Here is an 18,646-nt window from a genome sequence, read left to right as displayed (position 1 = left end):
GGGAGTGAGCTGCGCCTGCGCACGCGGTACTTGTCCGGGCTGCGCCGCTCCGCCCCGGGCATCGGCGCCGACCTGCAGCCTGGGACCTCCTTTGCCGGGCATTCGGTGACACACACAGAGACTGGAGCGTCCCGGACAAAGGGCACGTGTGTGCCGAGTCAGGATGCGGGAGGAAGGCGTCGCGGGGTGGCGCGAGCGAGCGTCTCTGCGGGAGGGGCGGCGGGGCACCGGCCGGCGGGCCCTTCGGGTGGAGCGCAGCCTACACCTGAGAACGCTCACATTTCGGGTTAACCGGCCGGCGTCGAGAACTAGAGTCCTTCCCAGTTTCTACCTCCTGTCTGCAGCAGGCAGACCTGCTTCCCTTTGGGGTCACAGGATGGCTGTCCCCGTTGTGGTCGTCACTCGGACACCCATCACCCAGGAGGAGAAGGAAGCATCCTTCTCAGACCCCCGACCCCCCAGTAATTGCCCCTGAGATCTCCCCGGAATCGCTTGGGTCACCCAGACCAATCGCCAGATGGGAAATGAGACCACCGCCCTGGCTCGGACCGACCAGGATTTCTCTCGGGTCTGGGCCCGCTCCTCTAGCCCTCAGGTAGAGGGTCTGCAGAGCCACTAGGGGATGACGTCATTAAGGGATTTGCCCTGCCGTCGCGGGGCTGGTTGACAGTCTCTGAAGGCTGCTGCCCTGCGCCTGCTGCTGCAGCTTGTGGCGTGCAGATCAGGTAGCCAGGAAGGGAAGATAGAGGTGGGGGAGGGGGGGTGAGGACAAATGAACCAGCAGCAAACTGGATGCCAGCGGCCCCAGCTGGAGCCCACCAGGATGGATGGATCAGGAAGATGTCCTGAAGGAGAGGCTGGTGCCGATGGGCAGAGAACTACACACAGGCCTAGCCCAGGAGCTGGAGAAGCTAAGAGACAAAGACCAGAAGGTCAGGTGCAGAGGAGAGGGTGTGTGAGCAGCAGCCACCCCCAGAGGCCCCTGCCCGGACCACCAAGTATGAAAACATTCCAGCTGCTACTTCACTTCTCCCCCCATGGCCCCCAAATCTCAGGAAAAATGCCTCTTGGGGCTGAGTTTGGGAACCTGAGCTCTCTTTCAGCCTAGCCACACTGGTGTCACAAAGCCACCACAATACCTGAAAATAAATGGAGGTGAGGGAAGGGGCGACTGGTCACTGAGCAGGCAACCCCAAGAGTCAGCTGCAGAACCACTGAAGAGTGTCACACAGATTGTAACATAAGGTCCAGCGTGCAAAAGACCACTCTGGGCTTCTGCTGTGTGACGGCGGGCTGGGTTGTTCAGACCAACCCTCCCACGTACAAGGGAGGGATGTTTCCCAGGTGCATGCTGTAGGCCCATACTAGAGTTTATTCTGTACACGTTCTTAGAAAAAAATGTGGGTGAATTTTATTTTGCTCTTAGGCCAAGAAAGAATTTCTTCAACCAGATATAAAAACAGCATAAAAACATTGATAAAGTCACTACATTAAAAGTACCCCTGTTTGCCTAAAACTCACCATGGGAAAATTAAAAGTTGAGCCCCAAATGAGAGAAGATAATAGCAATTCTTCTTCTTCTTCTTTTTTTTTTTTTTTTTTTTTTTGTCTTTTTGAGGGCCGCACCCACGGCATATGGAAGTTCCCAGGCTAGGGGTCTAATCGTGGCTACAGCTGCTGGCCATCGCCAGATCTGAGCTGTGTCTGCGACCTACACCACAGCTCACAGCAACGCCAGATCCTTAACCCACCGAGCGAGGCCAGGGATCAAACCCACAACCTCATGGTTCCTAGTCGGATTCGTTTCTACTGCACCACGATGGGAACTAACCATTCTTATATCCCATAAAGATTAGTATTCACAGTCTGTAATCCAATAAGGACTAGCATGCAGAATATATAAAGAATGCCTATGAGCCAGGTTTTTTAAGATTAAGATAGTAGTTACATTTAGATTAATAGACAAAAGGTATGAACCAACAGCTCCCGGTAAAGGGGAAAAAATGCCAATGGAGATATAAGAAGACGCTCAGTTTACCAGCTATCAGGGAAAAAGAATTTTTTTTCACAATGAGACACCATTTTACCTTTGCTCAACTGGCCAACAGGAAGAAGGCTGGGCGCGCCTGTGTTCACGCCCGGGGCTTATTCTGCCATCTCGGTGTCCGTCTGACCTTGGGGCATCTGGGAAAGCAGCCTGCTCTCCTGGTCAGGTTGGGCTCTGTGTGCAGTGACCCCAGCATTCCCTCTGCCATCTCTAGACAATCAGAAATGCCTGTGGACTCGTGGGCAGTGACATTCACAGCAGCCTTGAGCACTTTAGCAGAACCTGGAGAGGCCCCCAGAGGCCAAGACAGGACAAAGCAGGATAAGAGGAAGAGCAGCTGCTCCCAACCTCAAGGATGACTCTTAGAGCTTTTCACAGAAAAAAAGCAAATTCCAGTAGACTTCGTGGAGTTCCAAATGTTTTTCACCCACGAAAAACTAAAGTCGTAGCCGTGAATGATAAAATTCTAAGCAGAAAAAAATCCAGAGACAAGTTGCCCATCATCTGAGTCCGGGGAGGCAGGAGAGGGCTGCACCCAGTGGGTGTGGCGGGCTGAGCTGTGCCCCCAGTCCAAGCCCTGAGCCTTGGAATCGGTCTGGAGACAGGGTCCTACGAAGGTGGCTGATGCTCAGTAGTTTCCTCGCGTGGCCCCTACGCAGTGCGACTGGTGTCCTTCTGAGCCACAGACACACAGAGGGACAAGCAGGAGAGGACATGGGAGAAGCCAGTGTCCGCACGCCCAGGAGAGAAGCCCCGGCGAGCCAGGCCTGCCGACTCCTTGACGTCGGGCTTTGGTTACTTAGGCTGCCTTGTCTGCAGGATGTGTCACCGCAGCCCCAGGAGCTGGGTCAGAGGACAGGTGGTCGCTCGGTCCCGGCTGGGGTGTGGGTGGTGGGGTCAGAGCTTGGGTGCTGGCGAGGTGGGTGGCCCCTAAGGGGTATATCACTGTTACCCTTCAGAACACCCGGATGTAGTGGGTGTCACTTTGAATGCAGCCACTTACACAGTGAAAGAAGAGCTGCAGTGGTGGCAGCGGGGCCGGGGGGGGGGTGTCCTTACCCTCATTCCTGCTCACGCCTGGGCCCGGGGAGGCGTCCTGGAGCTCCAGCCGGGACCTTGGGCAGTTATGACCTCCCAGGCCTCCGGCCACACGTCCGTGATGTGAGACGGTCGCGAGAGGTGTTTTGTCGGGGGGCTGGGAGCTCTGAGTGAGGAGCTCAGCAGGAGGCAGAGCGCAGGGCCCGATGGGCCAAAACGCCCAGAGCTCATCTCGATGCGGAGAGGAGGGGGGCTGTTACCTCGATTCTGCACCAGAGAAATGAGAGCGGGGGGTGACGCGCCCGGGGAGGAACTAGAGTCACACCCGGGTCCGGGCCCCCTGCCTCGGGCCACCTGCTCCTTCCAGACACATCTGAGGGGAGACAAGGAGGTGGGGTCCGACCTCACAACGAGACTCTAGAGTAGAGGTGACCTCTCCCGGGGACCTTTCTGGGGCCGCAGACACAGCAGCCTGACAATCTGATGACAAATCCACCATAACAATGACACTCGCTGGCCCCTGGCCTGGGTCTGACTTCCACGGGGCCCCTCGGCCCGCCGTGCCCGGGCAGAGCAGACCCCACAGCGACACTGAGGATGCGTTCCCTGCCCAGCACGTGCTCTGTCCTGGGGGAATCTGAGCAAGCGCTCCCGCTGACCCGACCTCTCTGCTCCAGGCCCTGGCCCTTCCACCCAAAAGGCTGCCCGGCCGGGTGGGGGCTACGTCCATCTGAAGCACGCAGCAAAAGGCGCCTGCAGAGACGGACGCGCAGCCCTGCCCTTGGAGGGCAGATACCCCAGCTGCCCATGCAGGGCAGCTGGCTTCCCACAAGCAGACAATGTTTGTCCAGGGCCCAGAAGGACGGGCATGGAGCTGCAAGACTGGCCTCAGCAACGGCTCTGGAGGGCTGGGAGATGGAAGCCCACAACCTGGAAACCGAGAAGGCGGCCCTTCCGTCTGAAGCCTCAGGAGAATTTGTATACAGCTGCTTCCGAAGCAATGATTCACCCCACGGGGTCCCCACCCTGCACGGCCAGCTGCAAACATGTGCTGCCCTTCGAGGCAAAAGGAAGTATGACCGAGAGTGAGGCCGGGGCCGGTGTGGCCCAGAGGGTAGCGGATCGGGTCTCAGAAGATTCTTCTCAGGCCTTGAAACTCAATGGGCCCCTCCCTGCAGGATTGTGAACTTGCCGGCAACGGGTGACGCCGCCACTCCCTCGAGTGTGTGCCTTTTGGAGCGGAACCGTCCATCCCACACTTGCCCACCATGGTATTTGGGAAGCAGATAACTTGTTTTCTAGCTTCATGGGTCCACAGATGGAGAGGACTCTTGCTTCAGGATGGGTCATACCCGGAGTGTCACCTGTACCTGATTCGGATGATGGAACTTGGGACTTTTGAGCTGATGATACTTAAATGGGATTTTGGACTGAAAGTCAAAGCTCCAATGGTGAGGCTTTGGGGAGCTGGGCTCCAGTGAACATGTTCTGCACACGAGATGGGCTTGGATTTGAGGGACCAGACGGGTGGACTATGGGTTTAGTGGCGGTCCCTAAAAGATATGTCTACCCAGAGTCTGTGAACGTGACCTCATCTGGAAAGAGGGTCTTTGCAGATGTAGAAAGATCTCAGGATAGTGCCCTCTCGCATTGAGGTGAGTTCTAAGTCCTGCGACACACGTCCTTATAAGGGAAAGAAAGGGGAGCATGTGGACAAAAGGCAACGTGGTAATGGAGGCAGAACTTGGAGCCATGCCAAGGGCTTCCTGAGCCTCCAGAAGCTGGGAGAGGCGTCTCAGGACCTCCAGAAGGAGCCATCCCTGCTGACACCTTGAGTTCAGACTGCTGGGCTCCAGACATGGGGGGAGCCCGTGGGGCTGGTCACAGCAGCCCTGGACACTGACTCGCCTGAGTCTGATCGAGGTAAGCGGTGGGTTCCCGCTTCAGCCCTGCTGCCCTCACAGCAGAGGGCAGGGGTTCCCTCCTCATGGCCGTGAGGCTCCTGTTCTCCTCTGTGCACCTGTCCCCCATTTGTGCTCTCGGGTGTCATCAGAAGCCAGGCAGCCCCAGGACCTCGTGGATCAATCCCATCACCCATCACCCAGCACCCGTGTTTGAGTTCCCACGTTCTTGCCTTCGGCATACACTTTGGCCCATGTCCCCCGAGGGCCGCGTCTGATGGGGCCACATCCAGCAATGATCGGTTTTCCATTTCCTGCCGGGAAGGGGCTCCTGGATTCCCCACTTCTGGCAACTCAGGATGGGCACCCCATGTGGGCTTGCTTCCTGTTTCCCTGGGGCCAGCTCTGGTCAGTTTCCCAGCAGGAAGCAGCACGTGCCTGGGCAGTAGGAGGGGAGCTTCACTGAAGTGCACGATGCTCTAAGGCAAGTCTCGGGAAAGCTGGAGACTCTGCTGCAGGCCGCTTATCTGACCACTCTGTCTTCTGAGGAGGCTTGGCTCTGCGGCTAATTACAGGCTGCTGTGTGTGGCGTTTGGGTTTCAGGGACGGGGCCTCGCATACAAATCAGACCCCAGCTGCTCTGCGGAGGCCTGTCTCAGCAGGCACGCGCCATCCCCCACGGACACTGTCTTCACACATTAGCTCATTTCAATCTCAGGCACAGTGTCTTCCCATCTCCTGGGCCCCAGGCCTCCACAAGGTCACCTGCTTGGCCCCCTGCCGAGCACTCCAGCTGCGGACGTCCTGTGATCGTCCACGCCTTGACCCCGCATGGGTGCTCCCATGTGCTGCGCGTTGCGGGCACATTTAGTCATTGAGACTCCCCTGTTACTGGAACAGGGTGGAGGGTTCCCTGTCCTCCACCTCTGATGTTCCTGGTCCTGTGGGCACCTGAGCACAGGCATGTGCTCTTGTCCTCACCGGCCCCCTCTGTTCACAGGTGAGGTCCTGGGGGGTGGGGGGTGGTCTCTTCTGAGGCCACCCCGGCTTTGTCTCCTGCCCCCCGCTGCGCCCCTAGCTTCTGGCCTGCCTGGGTGGCTCCCCTCTCGGCAACATTCCTGCATCCACTGCCACCCAGGACGGAGGTCTGCAGGGCACCCCCTCCGTGCGGGCGCTGAGCACGGTGCCTGCAACGTGCAGGCTAGGAAACGGCAATTGTAAGAGGGGCCGTGTTCGGAGAGCCTGACGTGGGAGCCCAGGAACTTGCGCCCATGGAGTTTAACTCAAGACTGGATGCACGTGTCAGCCAGGCAGGGAGACCCATGGCAGGCAGCCAGGTCCTGCTGCGGTAAAAAGGTGAGCGCATTTCCATGGCTCACCACAGTGGCTGATTTCTCCCTGGCACTACATGTCCAAGCTCAGGGCAGGTGGTCCCCCAGTGATCAGGACTCCCTCTTAGCCAAGGGGGCATGTATGGCCAGTCTGGACGCTGGCTCCCAGCGTGTGGCCCAGAAGAGACAGATAACCTGCTCTGCTTTCTTTGGTCGCGCCGGCCCCACTGCTCAGGGGGCTACAATGAATTGCAAAAGTGGGGTGCAGGACAAGTGTCATCCCATGTGGCAGGAGATGGGAGGCAGGAACAGCCTCACCTGGGTACCACAACCTAGGGTGGGGCTGGGCCCGATGAGGGGCTGCGAGGGCAGGACAGAGCCCAGGGCAGCTGAGGGAGGCCCACGGACAGAGGGGCAGCTGCGGGAGAGATGGGCTGGGCCTGGTGCCTGGTTGCAGGCCAGGTGGGTGGTCTGCTGTCTTTCATGGGCCACCTTTGCAGGCAGAACTCCTCAAGGAGGCAAGGTTTCCAAAAATCAAAGAAAATCCTTAACAAAAAACGAGTCTTCAGTGCCAAAGTATTAAGCACAGGGAGCTAGACGATACTCAGAATCCCCTCCTGGGGTGTTGGCTCTGCTGAACGCTTTTCCAGCGAGGTCTCCCTGGGCCACGCAGGGAGGCGCAGGGTCAAACTGCACCTCGGGCACCCCCTCCACCCCAAATACGCTGCACAAGGCCTCTGGGCGGGCCGGAAGCTCGAACTCAGGCCAGAGGCTTCTGATCGGGACCAGGGAGCGGGACCCGAGACTCAGTTGTGGGTACCCCGAGATCGCGGGCGCAGGTGCTCAGCGTCGCCCGTAAGTGCGTGTGCGCCCGCTCGCAGCCGGGATCTGAGCTGGCCAAGCGGGGAGGGGCTCCTGCAAGTGGCCCGCCCCAGCCACGCCACCTCCCACCCTCCTTCCCAGGGAGCGGCCAGAGGGTTGCATCCGCGCGGGACCCGGACCGCTCGGGGGTTGCTCGACCTCACGCCGACGCGGCCTCGGCCCACTGCCTCATCCTGGGGCCCGCGCGCGGCCTCGCGGAGCGCAGAGCCGCAGGACGAGGTTTAAGGCTCCCCCGGGTTGGGCGGGAGCAGTCTGCGGGTCGCCTTTGTTCGCAAAGGCCAAGCGGACCTTCTCCTTTGCTCTGGTCCCTGCACCGCGCAGCTGTGCGCGGGTACCCGGTACCGCTCGCCTCACCCCGCTCTGGCCCCGCCCCGTCTCCGCCCCCAGGGCTCGCCCCGCCCCGGATCCTTCCCGCCGGCTCCGCCCCGGCCCCGCCCCCGCGCGCTCGCCGTCCGCGGAGCCAGCCGGGCGGCCAGGACCCGCGAGCACCGAGCTTTGGGGCGCAAGGCGGGCGCTGCTAGTCGTCCCACTCCCGCTCTCCGCCCGGCGGGCGGGCCATGCTCCGGACTCTGGCCGCAGCGCGCACCCCGGCCCAGCCATGAGGAGCGGCGCCGAGCGCAGGGGCAGCAGCGCGGCGGCGCCCCCCGGCTCGCCGCCCTCCGGACGCGCGCGCCCCGCCGGCCACGACGCGCCCCCGGCCCCGCCGCCGCCGCCGCCGCCGGCCGCCGGCCAGCCCCGGGCCCGCGACGCGGGAGATGCCCGCGCGCAGCCGCGCCCCCTGTTTCCGTGGAGCAAGTGGAAGAAAAGGATGGGCTCGTCCATGTCGGCGGCCACCGCGCGGAGGCCGGTGTTTGATGACAAGGAAGACGGTGAGAACGGGCGCGCGGCGGGGCCTCTGGGCTGCTCGCCGGGACAGCGTTGGGACCCGCGCCGCGTGGGAACCCCTTGCGCTCTAACAAGGGGGCCGCGGTCGGGGGATTTCCGCTGGGAAGGTGTCGGGGCGTCTCGGTTTCCCAGAAACTCGCTGCCTGTGCCTGCGGTGCCACGCGCGCCCAGGGCGCCCGCGGCCCCCGAGTCCAGTGGAGGCGCCGCGGGCAGAGCAGGCCGGCTGGCCCTGCGGCGTGAGGGTCGGCGGTCAGAGCGGCTCGGGCTCAGACGCGAAGCCCCCGCTCTAGCGAGGGCGCGGTTTCCATTTTCCTTTGCTGCGCGGTGCGCGGGCTCGGTTTTCACTCCGCACCGTAGTGTGCTCAGTTTTCTAAGGGAGATGCCTGCCCCACAGGTGGCGCGGGGGCCGGGTCCTCGGCGCTCACAGTGCGGGTGACGGCACCGCGTGGCTGCCAGCGTGCCAACCTTTGCACTCAGATGTGCGGTGGAGGCTTGCCTTTGTGCAAAGACCTGCCCTTTGGGGGAACTGGTTTGCTCTGAGGTCCTCCCACAGGTAAAGTAGTGACCCGGAGGTGGGCGCGGGTGGAAAGCAGGAGACTGGCAGCAGGCCTGCGGGCACAGCTCCTGGAGCCGCGCTGGGCATGGAGACCTTTCACTTAGCACCCTGGGGGAAGGTGGCTGGGCAGTGTCCACGCAGGGGCCATTGTGATACTCTCACAGGCAAACATATAGCTCTTCTCTACAGATGTCATGCAGCTCATTTAAATGCTACAAGATGACACATTTGATGTTTTTTTGACATTTTCTGAAAATAGTTGAAATATGCATTTTTCATTTTTAGGCAGCCTGCAGAGGTAGGATGGATCTTTTATCATTTCACGGCACAGCTCAGCGAAAGAGCCCAGGCTATTTATTTCTGATAAATAATTTAAGCATTATAGGAAATTACAATCCAATGCTACGAGCTCCGGCCACTGTTGGCGATGTGCGGGCCATGTGGCAGGGCTTGCGGGCAGCCATGGGGAGCTGGCCGGGGTGCTGGCCAGGGGGGCCTGGGCTCTGACGGGCCTGGTCACGGTCGGTGGGCGGCGGCCTGGGTGCCTGGACGTGGCGGAGGAACACTCAGGACCCGTGGCCGCCCTCGTGCCGTGCGTTCTGGGGCGAGCCCGCATTGTGTGCAGAACTTGGGGACGCAGCTTCCTGCTGGGAATGTGCCACGGGTTATCTGTGTGTGTTTTTAACGTAAACACTCCAAGTGAGGAGAGCCCAGTGTGAATCAGGGACTCATCGGGAGCAGATCGGCGTCTTGCTCTGCCTGCCTGATGAGAGAATGTCTGAGAACATCTGATTTCAGCCCTGGCTTGTGTCGGCCAGAAGCTGGCCACTCTTTCGTGCCTTAGCGCTCTGCTCTCCGAGGCTGATGATGCAGGAAGAGACAAATTGGTGTAGCATGGTGGCTGCCTCCAGTAAGGTGGGATTTTTCTGCCTGTTCGCAGTGTGCTCCGTCTCGGAATCTGAGCATCGTGAAAGAGGCCAAAGAGCACAGGGTCTGTGTGGGATGCTGCCGGTCTGGTCTGAGGGGTAGTGACACCCTCCCCCGCCGCTTGCCCATGGCAGGTTGGCGGAGTCGCCGGCAGTTCTGGGTTGTGAGGGGTGGTAGTGGCTGTGGCTACAGGTGCTTTTGCTCTTTAGGGCACGTGACCATCGATCGTGCTCATCACCCGCGTGCCTCCAACTGGACACGGGCGAGACCTACCTGGGCTCGGCTTGGTGAGTTCAGGAGGCCACGCCTGGCCGTGGAGTCTGGGGCAGGGGCACTTTGTTTTATCTTCATTCCATGTTTTAGTGTCACCGTCAGGGCGTCACAGGCCCTGTTTGCAGAGAATGTGCGTGCGGCTTTGGCCTGAAGGCCATGGGTTCTTTAGATGGAAAGAGAGGTGTCAGGACAGGAGGAAGGCCAGTCTTTCGGGAGGGGGGCCGTGGCCCCGCACCCACCTTTCTTCCGGATGTGAAGTCACCCCCCCCCCCCCCGGATCCTTCACTCCCTCGGCCCCGTGCAGGGTGGGCTAAAGAGGCTGTGCGTTTACTGGGACTGCATGGTTGCCATGGTGACTTGAGACCTTCTGATGAATTTTTTAGATTAAAACACCCAATTAATAGATCAGAGCTGGTATGCAGAGAAAAAGAAAAAAGGAAATAAGAGTGAGTTCAACAGCGGGTCAGGTAAATCCAGCTAAAAAGCAGAGTTGGGGCACATGGGACCTGAAGCGTCCCCGGTCCCCGTTAGCCCCGTGGTGTCTGAGCCGCTGCCCTTACCTGGCAGGCGCGCCTCCTCACAGCGGAACCAGGGGCTCCGTCGTCTCCTCATCCCGCTGCCCACACCTCCTCCCGTCCAGTTCCTCTCGGACTCCAGGAGAGCTGCATTCCCGGTGGAGCTTGCTCTCCGCCCCAGCGGGCGGGGCGTCTGCAGGCCCCTTCCTTCCTCTTGTCTCATGTGAAGCCAGAGGGCTGAGGGTGCTGAGCAGCGTTCCGGTACCTTCCGCCGAGCAGCTCAGTGACTGCTGACCAGTGAGGCACCTGTCCTGCTCAGGGGTCTAGCTGGTCTCCAACCTAAGGTGGCATGAGCTGCCAGCGGGTTTGCCTTCCCCAGGGAACCGGGAGCGAGGGCGCCCGCGGGCGGCCTGGCCGGGGCGCGTCGTGTGGGGCGGGCCTAAGTGGGACACGAGGTACCAGATTCATAAGCTTTTTGAAAAGGTATAAAACTTTTTTCGAATTATAGACGCATTAAAGTGTGTAAATTTGTAAAAAGTTTATACTTTCCTAAACTTGTCCTAAATCGGAAAACCAAGACGCGTTAAGTCCAGCACCTCTTCCGAGGGCCTCTCCCCCGCTGTCTTCTAGGGATGCGCTCACACAGCAGCCGCACAGAAACTGCAGGTCACTGATATGGGAATGGGGTCGTGCTGCGTGCACGGTTTTGTCTTAGGATCCACAGCGCCCTTTGTTGGCTAACTTTCAAGAGCGTTCTCAACCCCGGCTGTGGACTAGACTCAATGGATGGGCCTAAAAACTGTGGGGGCCGCCCCTCCGCCAAAATCCAGGTGGCATTTGTTGGGGCGGGGCTGGGGGGGCTGGGGCTCAGGCATCAGCCGTCCACATCCTTGTATGCTCATCTCTGCACACTTGACCTTATCTCCTTGGGATCCAGCCCTAGGATTGCTTGCTGAGTCCAGCGTGTGCACGTGGAGTAGCTTGGCGCCTCTGGCCAGCTTCCTGGGAGGTGAACCGTCCTTGCGCGAGCCAGCGCTGTCCTGGGTGCGTGTTACGTGCTGGTGACCGAATGGACGTGGCTGCTGCGGGTGTGGGGTGCCGGACAGAGGGGGAGGCGGGGAGACCTGCAGTGGATGAGTGAACGGCGGGAGGGGCCTTGAGCGCCTGCTCTCGGGTTGCTCGCAAGTCCTCCTTCCCTGTCCTCACCACCTTTGGGTGTTAGTGATGTCTTTGCTTTTTGACGGTCTGAAAGGTGTAAAGTCTGTATTCGCCCTTTCAGTTTTTTGATTAGCAGTGGGATTGGCGAGCAGAGGAAAGCTGGAGCGCCTGGGGGCGGGCTGGGGGGTGGGGGGCTGACCCGATGGTGCTGATGGAGCCGTGCTGCTAAAGTGTCAGTCTAGCCCCATTTGCTGAGTTTCTGTCCAGTGGTGCGTGGACCTCGGGTTTTTTGGGCTGTGTCTGTGGCAGGCGGAAGTTCCCGGATCAGAGATTGAACCCGCTCACCACGACAGCACCCCGAGCCACAACAGTGGCAACGCCAGATCTTTAGCCTGCTGCACCACCAGGGAATGGCTGGGCCTTTTCCCTTCCGTCCTGGCCCTGGGAAGAGGGCGTGGGGGCATCGGCTCTCTGTGTGGTACAGCTGATGGCGCTTCACACCCCTCCCCCACCACCTGGGGCCTTGGAGGCCTGTGGCCTGGTGGCTGCAGACTCTGGGGTCCTTTATCAGCGGGCAGAAGTAGTACAGAGGCCCCTGGTGCAGGGGTGGGTGTTTGGGTCCCAGGGGGGAGGAGGCGAGTGGTCCCCGTGGGCCAGGCACCTCCACTCCGGGTGCCCCTGGGGGCCTTGGGGCAGCACCAAGCTTGATGTGTTCCCGGGCTGATGGGCTGGTCTGGGATGGACTTGGGACCCACTGGAGGACTTTTTTATGTAACAAATGTCAGCTCTGCATGTCTATCCATCTGGTTGTGTGTTTTAAAATGCTAAAAATAAGTCGATTTTCTTTTAAAAATTTAACCGCCCATCTTAGCAGTTGAGAAGTGATGTAAGATGCACCGAAGGTGCTTTTCCTGCAGCTTCTCTGAGGGTGAGGCCCTGAGGCTCCGAGACGGTCTGAGGGAGGCAAAGCCACGGGCCAGCGTCACCCGGAGCAGGGTCAGGGCAGCTCAAGGTGGCTTTCCAAACTGTCGCCCCCGCCCGGGGCCCCTGGGGACCTGGCGAAAAGGCGAGATTCTGATTCTGTGGCTCTCGAGTGGGGCTCAGGGGCTGCATCCCACATTGATCCCTGGGCGGTGCCGGCAGCGCCAGCGCCGCCGGGCAAGAGAGCGCTGGCTTGGGGTGGGGGCTTAGCCAGGACCCAGCAGGTGGGACGGCGCCCGGGGCTTGGTCCCCCGGCACCGTCCCCAGTGTACAGAGAGCAGAAGGGTGCCTCCGCTAGGGCGCTCAGCCGGGCGATGGCAGCGGCGTTGGACGGGAGGTTCCAACTTACTGCCCGCCCTCTGTCTGGAGACAGGCTGGCTCTTCCTGCACAGGGGTCGCTTCTAGTTTTTTTGTTTTTTGTTTTTTTGTGTGTGTGTTGGCTTTTCTTGGTCCGCTCCCGCGGCATATGGAGGTTCCCAGGCTAGGGGTCGAATTGGAGCTGTAGCCCCTGGCCTACGCCACAGCCACAGCAACGTGGGATCCGAGCCCCGTCTGCGACCTACACCACAGCTCACGGCAACGCCGGATCCTTAACCCACTGAACAAGGGCAGGTATGGAACCCGCAACCTCATGGTTCCTTGTTGGATTCGTTAACCACTGCCCCGCGACGGGAACTCCTTAATTTTATTTTTTTATTTTTTTCTAGTTTTGCTTTTATTTCTGTGTATTCCTTTGTTCTGGCAGAGCCTGCTGCGCCTCGCCAGAATGTAAGCCCCGGTTTGCACCCTGCCTTTCCCCTGACGCCCGAACTTCTGCCTTTACGGTGCCTCTGACACCCCCCCACTCCACCCAGGCCTGGCCGAGGACTTGTGGCCAGGGGCAGGTGGCCAGGGCTGTTAGACACCCACTTCTGGTCCTGTGTCCTCCTGTCCCAGAGCCGCCTGGGGAGTCCAGCCCTTCCCTGGGGGACACACAGTGGGGTGCCCCCGGGGCTCTCGGTCCTGCAGGCGGAAGCTTCTCGGAGGCTCCCCGGCCCAGGCCAGCCCTGCAGGCCTCCCTTGCGCCCCAGGCTCCTGTGCCCGGGGCCTGTGCGCGTGGCCCTGGGGCTGGGAGCTCAGAACCAGGTTTGACAGTCACCGTGCTGTAGGCCCAGGCCTTCTTCCTGCTGGCATTTTCCTCTTCCCAATCAGATTTTTCCTCGTTGTGGAAAAAATACGCAGACCAATTCTTTGTGCCTGCCTCACGCGTCTCCCTCCGTGTAACTGGAAGAACCGGGCTTTGGTGGCCGCTCCTTCTACCCGGTGATGCTTTCCCAGCAGAGGCTGGAAACACACTCTTTCCAGCCTCGCTCCCTACCCGCTGGTCGGGGTCAACAAGTCGTCCGGAGATGGCCCCCCTTCCTGCCCGGGGTGTGGGCACACACTGCCCGGGCCCAGGGGACCCGCTGGGCTCCTCTGTCTCCCCTAGACCCTGGCTGGGTCCAACATGCTGTTTGCTTTTGGCGAGGGCGCGGCCAGGGATCAAACCCGTGCCCACAGCGGTGACAACCCTGGATCTTTAACCGGCTGGGCCACCAGGGAGCGCCCCTGAATGATTGTAATGGTGTGAAGTGGAGACCGTTTGGGAGAAGCTGCAATTAATAAAATTATTTTTAGGAGTTCCCGTCGTGGCGCAGTGGTTAACGAATCCGACTAGGAACCATGAGGTTGCGGGTTCGGTCCCTGCCCTTGCTCAGTGGGTCAAGGTTCCGGCATTGCCGTGAGCTGTGGTGTAGGTTGCAGATGCCGCTCGGATCCCGCGTTGCTGTGGCTCTGGCGTAGGCTGGTGGCTACAGCTCCGATTCAACCCCTAGCCTGGGAACCTCCATATGCCGCAGGAGCGGCCCAACAAATGGCAAAAGACAAAAAAAAAAAAAAAATGAAATAAAATAAAATTATTTTTAAAGACCAGGATGCCTGCCTTATTAGAAAATGTTTTGCTCATTGACCTGAAATCTATTATGTACAAACCAAGGCAGCTGACCGAGGGCCGTGTGGCCTGTCCTGCTTCCAGAAGGTCACTTCCCCTGCCAGCCGTTTCCCCAGGTGTGACGCGGAGCTGGCGGTGGCCTCCGGTGCGCGGCCAGAGCCAGTGCGGGCCCAGTCGATCCTGTGCAAACCGGCTTGGTGTTATTTAAGTTCCGAAGCCAAGGAGCTGGTGTAGGTGGGTGTCAGCGTTGCCCCCAATTTATTAAAAATAGGAGCGGAGCACATGCAGTTTCGCTGGTGTCTCAGCGTTTGACTTGGAGAGGTCTCTGTGCTCACACCAGGCTCCCGGTGGGACGTGTCACAAAAGCGAGAGATGTGGCTGTGACTTACTCAGAGGACCTTTGGGCCTTTTCAGGGATGGGGGCTCCTGCACAGGCCCAGCCTGGGTCCCCCTGTCAGCCGAGCACCTGGGCCCTGGGGGCAGGAGGCGGGTCTGGGCTCCGGGTCCCTCCAACCAGCCCCGTGTGTTTGTGTTTTTTTTACTGGTAATAAACAACCCTGCGACTTAGTGACGTAACAACGGCCTTTTTGTTCTTTCTAATGATTCCGGGCATTCGGACAGGGCCAGTCGGGACGGTCCGGCGCTTTCTGTGATGACTGTGGGCGGGACATGCTTGGCTCCCCATTCAAGTTCATGATGCTCGGGGCTCGTGTCCTGTCAGCTCAGGGGCTGGGAGGCTGCTGGGAGGTTCCCGAAAGTCATGTCCCTTGGCAGAGTCTTGTCCCTTGGGGGTGGGGGCGTCATGTCCAAAATAATACAGCTACAGAAAGTTGTAAAGGTTGGTGGGGGGATGTCACCTGGACCTGGGGGGACAGAAGGGCGGCCCAGGTGCTGCTCCCACGGTGGCTCTGGTGGACGCAGAGCCCGAAGCTGGATCGTCAGCTGTTTGGATGCTGAGGCCCTTTCTCGGAGCCACGGCGCTTGGAGCGTGCGGAGAAGGAGGGCTCCACTGTCGGGCAGACCCTGTGCTGTAGGACGTGGTGGGAGGGGTGAGAATTGGGGTCAACTCCTGCTGTCCCAGGCTGCCCGGCCCTCACCTCAGCCGCCCCTCGGCCCTGGGCTCCCGTTCGGCGTCCCTGCCCTGGCTGGAATCGGTGGCGCAGGCCTGCAGCTCCTACGTGGCCGCGCAACTGCCGTGGCTGCCCATCCCGCCCCTCCTGGTGACCCGGCGTCGTTATCAGGGCGTCCTTTCACTCTTAGACGAGGCCCAGTTTGCATGATAGACAGTGTGGCTGTGCCCCTCCAGCCGCCACTGTTGCCAGATGATCTTCTTTCCTTTAGCGCTTTTTATTATAGAACAAAAAGTGACAAGAAAAACGTTAAGAAATTCGGCGTCTTCTGTAATCGAAGCACTGATAGAACAACCGCTGCTCTTTTCACATCAGCTTCCAGTCCTCAGTTGAATACGGACACAATGCATGTTACCTGCACCTTTTCAAACCTGCTTCAGAGCACTGTTGGCTTACAGGGAAGTCACGAGGCTGGTACAGGGACTTCCATATCCCGCGCCTCGTTTTCTGTCACTGATGCGCACACGTGTCCCCCCGGGTGCCCCAGCGGCGATGGCAGCGCGCTGGTCGCCGTCCTCTAGACCCCCGAGCTCTCTGCCTGCAGACGTGCCCTTCTCCCCACACGCTGTCATCGGCACGGACTCTCCACGGGCCTCCTTGCTGCCAAGGTCGGCCTCGACCACGGCCGGGGTCCCACCTGTCAGGTGCACCCACGGGCAGCTCATCCCCCCACCCCCACCCCCCACCGTGCTCCTCGGAAGGATTAACCCTGCGTGGCCACACTTTGGGGGTTAAGGTCCACTTCCTGTAGGGGGAGGGGTCTATAAAAATATCTAGATTCCTCTGCACGGACGATGCGTGGGTTCCGCCCAGTATGTGGTCATTCAGATGGTCAACTGACCCCATGTCCACTCGTGGATGTTTGTTTTATGCTTTCCATTACAATCCAATATTATTGTATTTATTTATTAATTTTTGGCTCAAACGGTCCAGCTCTGGCCCGTGGGCGTCCTTCGGGTGGCTTCTGTGTCCCTTGGGGCCGCCGAGCTCTCTGTTCTCTGCTGTTGCTGTTGCCCTTTCTCTCTGGGACGGGAAGCGCCCGGGCTCAGCCCAGAGCTGACGCGCCACGCCCGGCTGGAGGCTCCGCTCTTGCCTGTCGCCTGCTTCGCTGAGTGGGACGTGCTTTCTGCGTGCCTGCCCTGCCTCTGCCGGCGGGAGGGTGGGCGCGTGGGTACAGCCACCTGGGGACGGCCTGGCACGCGCCCGCACCTGCTGGGAGCGAGCACAGCCCTGAGGTTCGGCAGCCGGCCCGGCGCTGACCCCTGGCCCTGACCTTCTCCTGTCGCACGCAGACGAGTCCGCAGAGCCCACAGCAGAGCCCTCTGACCGCGTGGGTCAGGACGCACCCTAGGCTCTGCCGTCTGAACGTTGTCCAGGCCCGGGTGACCAGACGCTCGGTCCCGGCTGCTGCGTCGCCTGACGCAGCTCTCGACTCGCTTCGCCCTTCACCCCGATCAAGGGGTTAAATGCCCAGCCGTAAACCGCCCTGCCTCCTGATGGCCCCGCAGCCTGCCGAAACCACCCAGCCCAGACCGGGACTCGAACCCACTGTCTTCTAGTTAAATCACACACCTGGTCCCAGGACTTACGAAAGGTCTGGTTAGGTGTCAGCACAGGAGGAATTCAGCAGGAGGCGACGTGATAGGTAAGAAGTGGATTTACTGAGAGAGCGAACGAGACAGCGCCAGCTGTCGTGGAAGGTGGGAGGCCCCGCAGTGCGGGTTTTCATGGGCTGGGTGATTTCAGAGGCGAAGGAGCGGGAGGGTGAGTCCAGCTCTTTGGGGGAGGGGCGGGGGCTCCAGGAACGAGGCCACTGTCCCCTTCGTGCCCTTCCACAGTCGGCCTCGGACGTGTCCTGGTGCCCGTGTGTGTGTCGCTCATGCTCCCGTGCAACCTCGCCTGCTTCGCGAGCCTCGGGGTCACTGGACGCCAGGCCTCCTTCAGTCTTGGGCCTCGCTGGGTGGAATCAGTTTCGTGGCCCCAGGGCGTGGCACTCGGGGGCGTGCGAGGCCTCGCCCCCCTGTTCCGTTACGTGCGCTCTCCCTGCAGGTTCGCGATGCTCTCAGAGAGCGTTTCCGAGAATGTCAAAGAAACCACCGGTGCCCAGCGCCCACCCCCGACCTCTGCCTCGTGACGCGGGCTGCTGCAGGGCCCGTGCTGAGGGCGCACCGCGCAGGCCGGGCCCAGGAACCCGGGTCCCCAGCTGCAGACTCTTCTCTAGCGGCCCGGATGGTGCCCAGCGGCTCATTGGTCCCACTTCCTGTGCCCCGTCTCCCCTGAGCGCCCCCTCCGCCTCACGTCCAGAATTCTGGCCTCTGGGCCACCCCCCCAGCCAAGGCCAGGTGCTGCCCCTTGTCCCTGCCTGTCCAGGACTCCTCCACAGTGCTGGGGCGGGACCCCCTCGGCCGCAGCAGGCCCCTGGGAGCCTGGGCCTGGCCAGAGCTGTCCAAGGTGCGGGCTGTGGGAGGGAGGACGCGGCCTGCGGGGGCCTGGCCCCAGACTGCAGGGCTGGGCCCGCGCCGTGCGCTGAGCCCGTCCACGCCTCCCAGCTGTGGACTCATCACGCCGCGGTCTCCTGAGGGTGGACGGGGTGAGCCACACGTGGAACTCGAGGCCAGCTCTCGGAAAACGTGCGCTGGGTCCCTGGGGGTGGAATTAGCCCGCTTCCCGAGTCCCCTCGGAGAAACCTTTGCCCCCCATTTTCAGCAGACTTTGTCCTCGCGGTCCGCGGTCCTGCCCTCCAGTTCTCCCTGACCGTGTAGGGGCCAGGATGTGTCCGCGCGGCCCAGTCCCCCTGCATGTGGCCAAGTCCGAAGCGCAGACACAGCCCCTCACCCTGAGCCACCGCAGAGCTGGACTCTCTGGACCCCGGGGCCCCTCTCTTCCTGCGGCTTCCAGGACGCCCAGCGCCTCGGCGCCTCTGCGGACCCTCCTCCTCTGCCGCCTGGGCGCCTCTGCAGCGCCGGCCCTTCCCTTTCCGGCTGCGCTCACGCCGACAGTCTTGCAGTTTCAAATATCAGCCATATGCCAAGGACTCCCGTTTGTCCCTCCAG

At 60.7% G+C, this 18,646-nt stretch overlaps 1 protein-coding gene across 4 annotated transcripts in view; it reads left to right on the top strand.

The window, feature by feature from the left end:
• The window catches only part of STK32C (serine/threonine kinase 32C), an 83,630-nt gene continuing 68,134 nt past the window's right edge, over positions 3,151-18,646 (top strand). Inside the window, exon 1 of one of the 4 annotated variants that reach the window (XM_021073875.1) lies at positions 3,151-5,008. Coding sequence is in view for 1 of the 4 variants with exons in the window: in XM_003483577.4 (XP_003483625.2) it covers positions 7,798-8,068 (271 nt within the window). In the remaining 3 variants the exon portion in view is untranslated. Of the gene's footprint in view, positions 5,009-7,797; positions 8,069-8,549; positions 8,638-9,343; positions 9,556-18,646 lie in introns of those variants that run through there. The other 3 variants (XM_003483577.4, XM_021073874.1, XM_021073876.1) reach the window with 3 other exon arrangements.

The sequence above is a fragment of the Sus scrofa genome, chromosome 14 (genome assembly GCF_000003025.6).
Source record: "Sus scrofa isolate TJ Tabasco breed Duroc chromosome 14, Sscrofa11.1, whole genome shotgun sequence".
NCBI classification, from domain to species: domain Eukaryota; kingdom Metazoa; phylum Chordata; class Mammalia; order Artiodactyla; family Suidae; genus Sus; species Sus scrofa.
The sequence above is the reverse complement of the archived record's forward strand: the minus strand, read 5'-3'. Positions and strand labels throughout refer to the sequence as shown.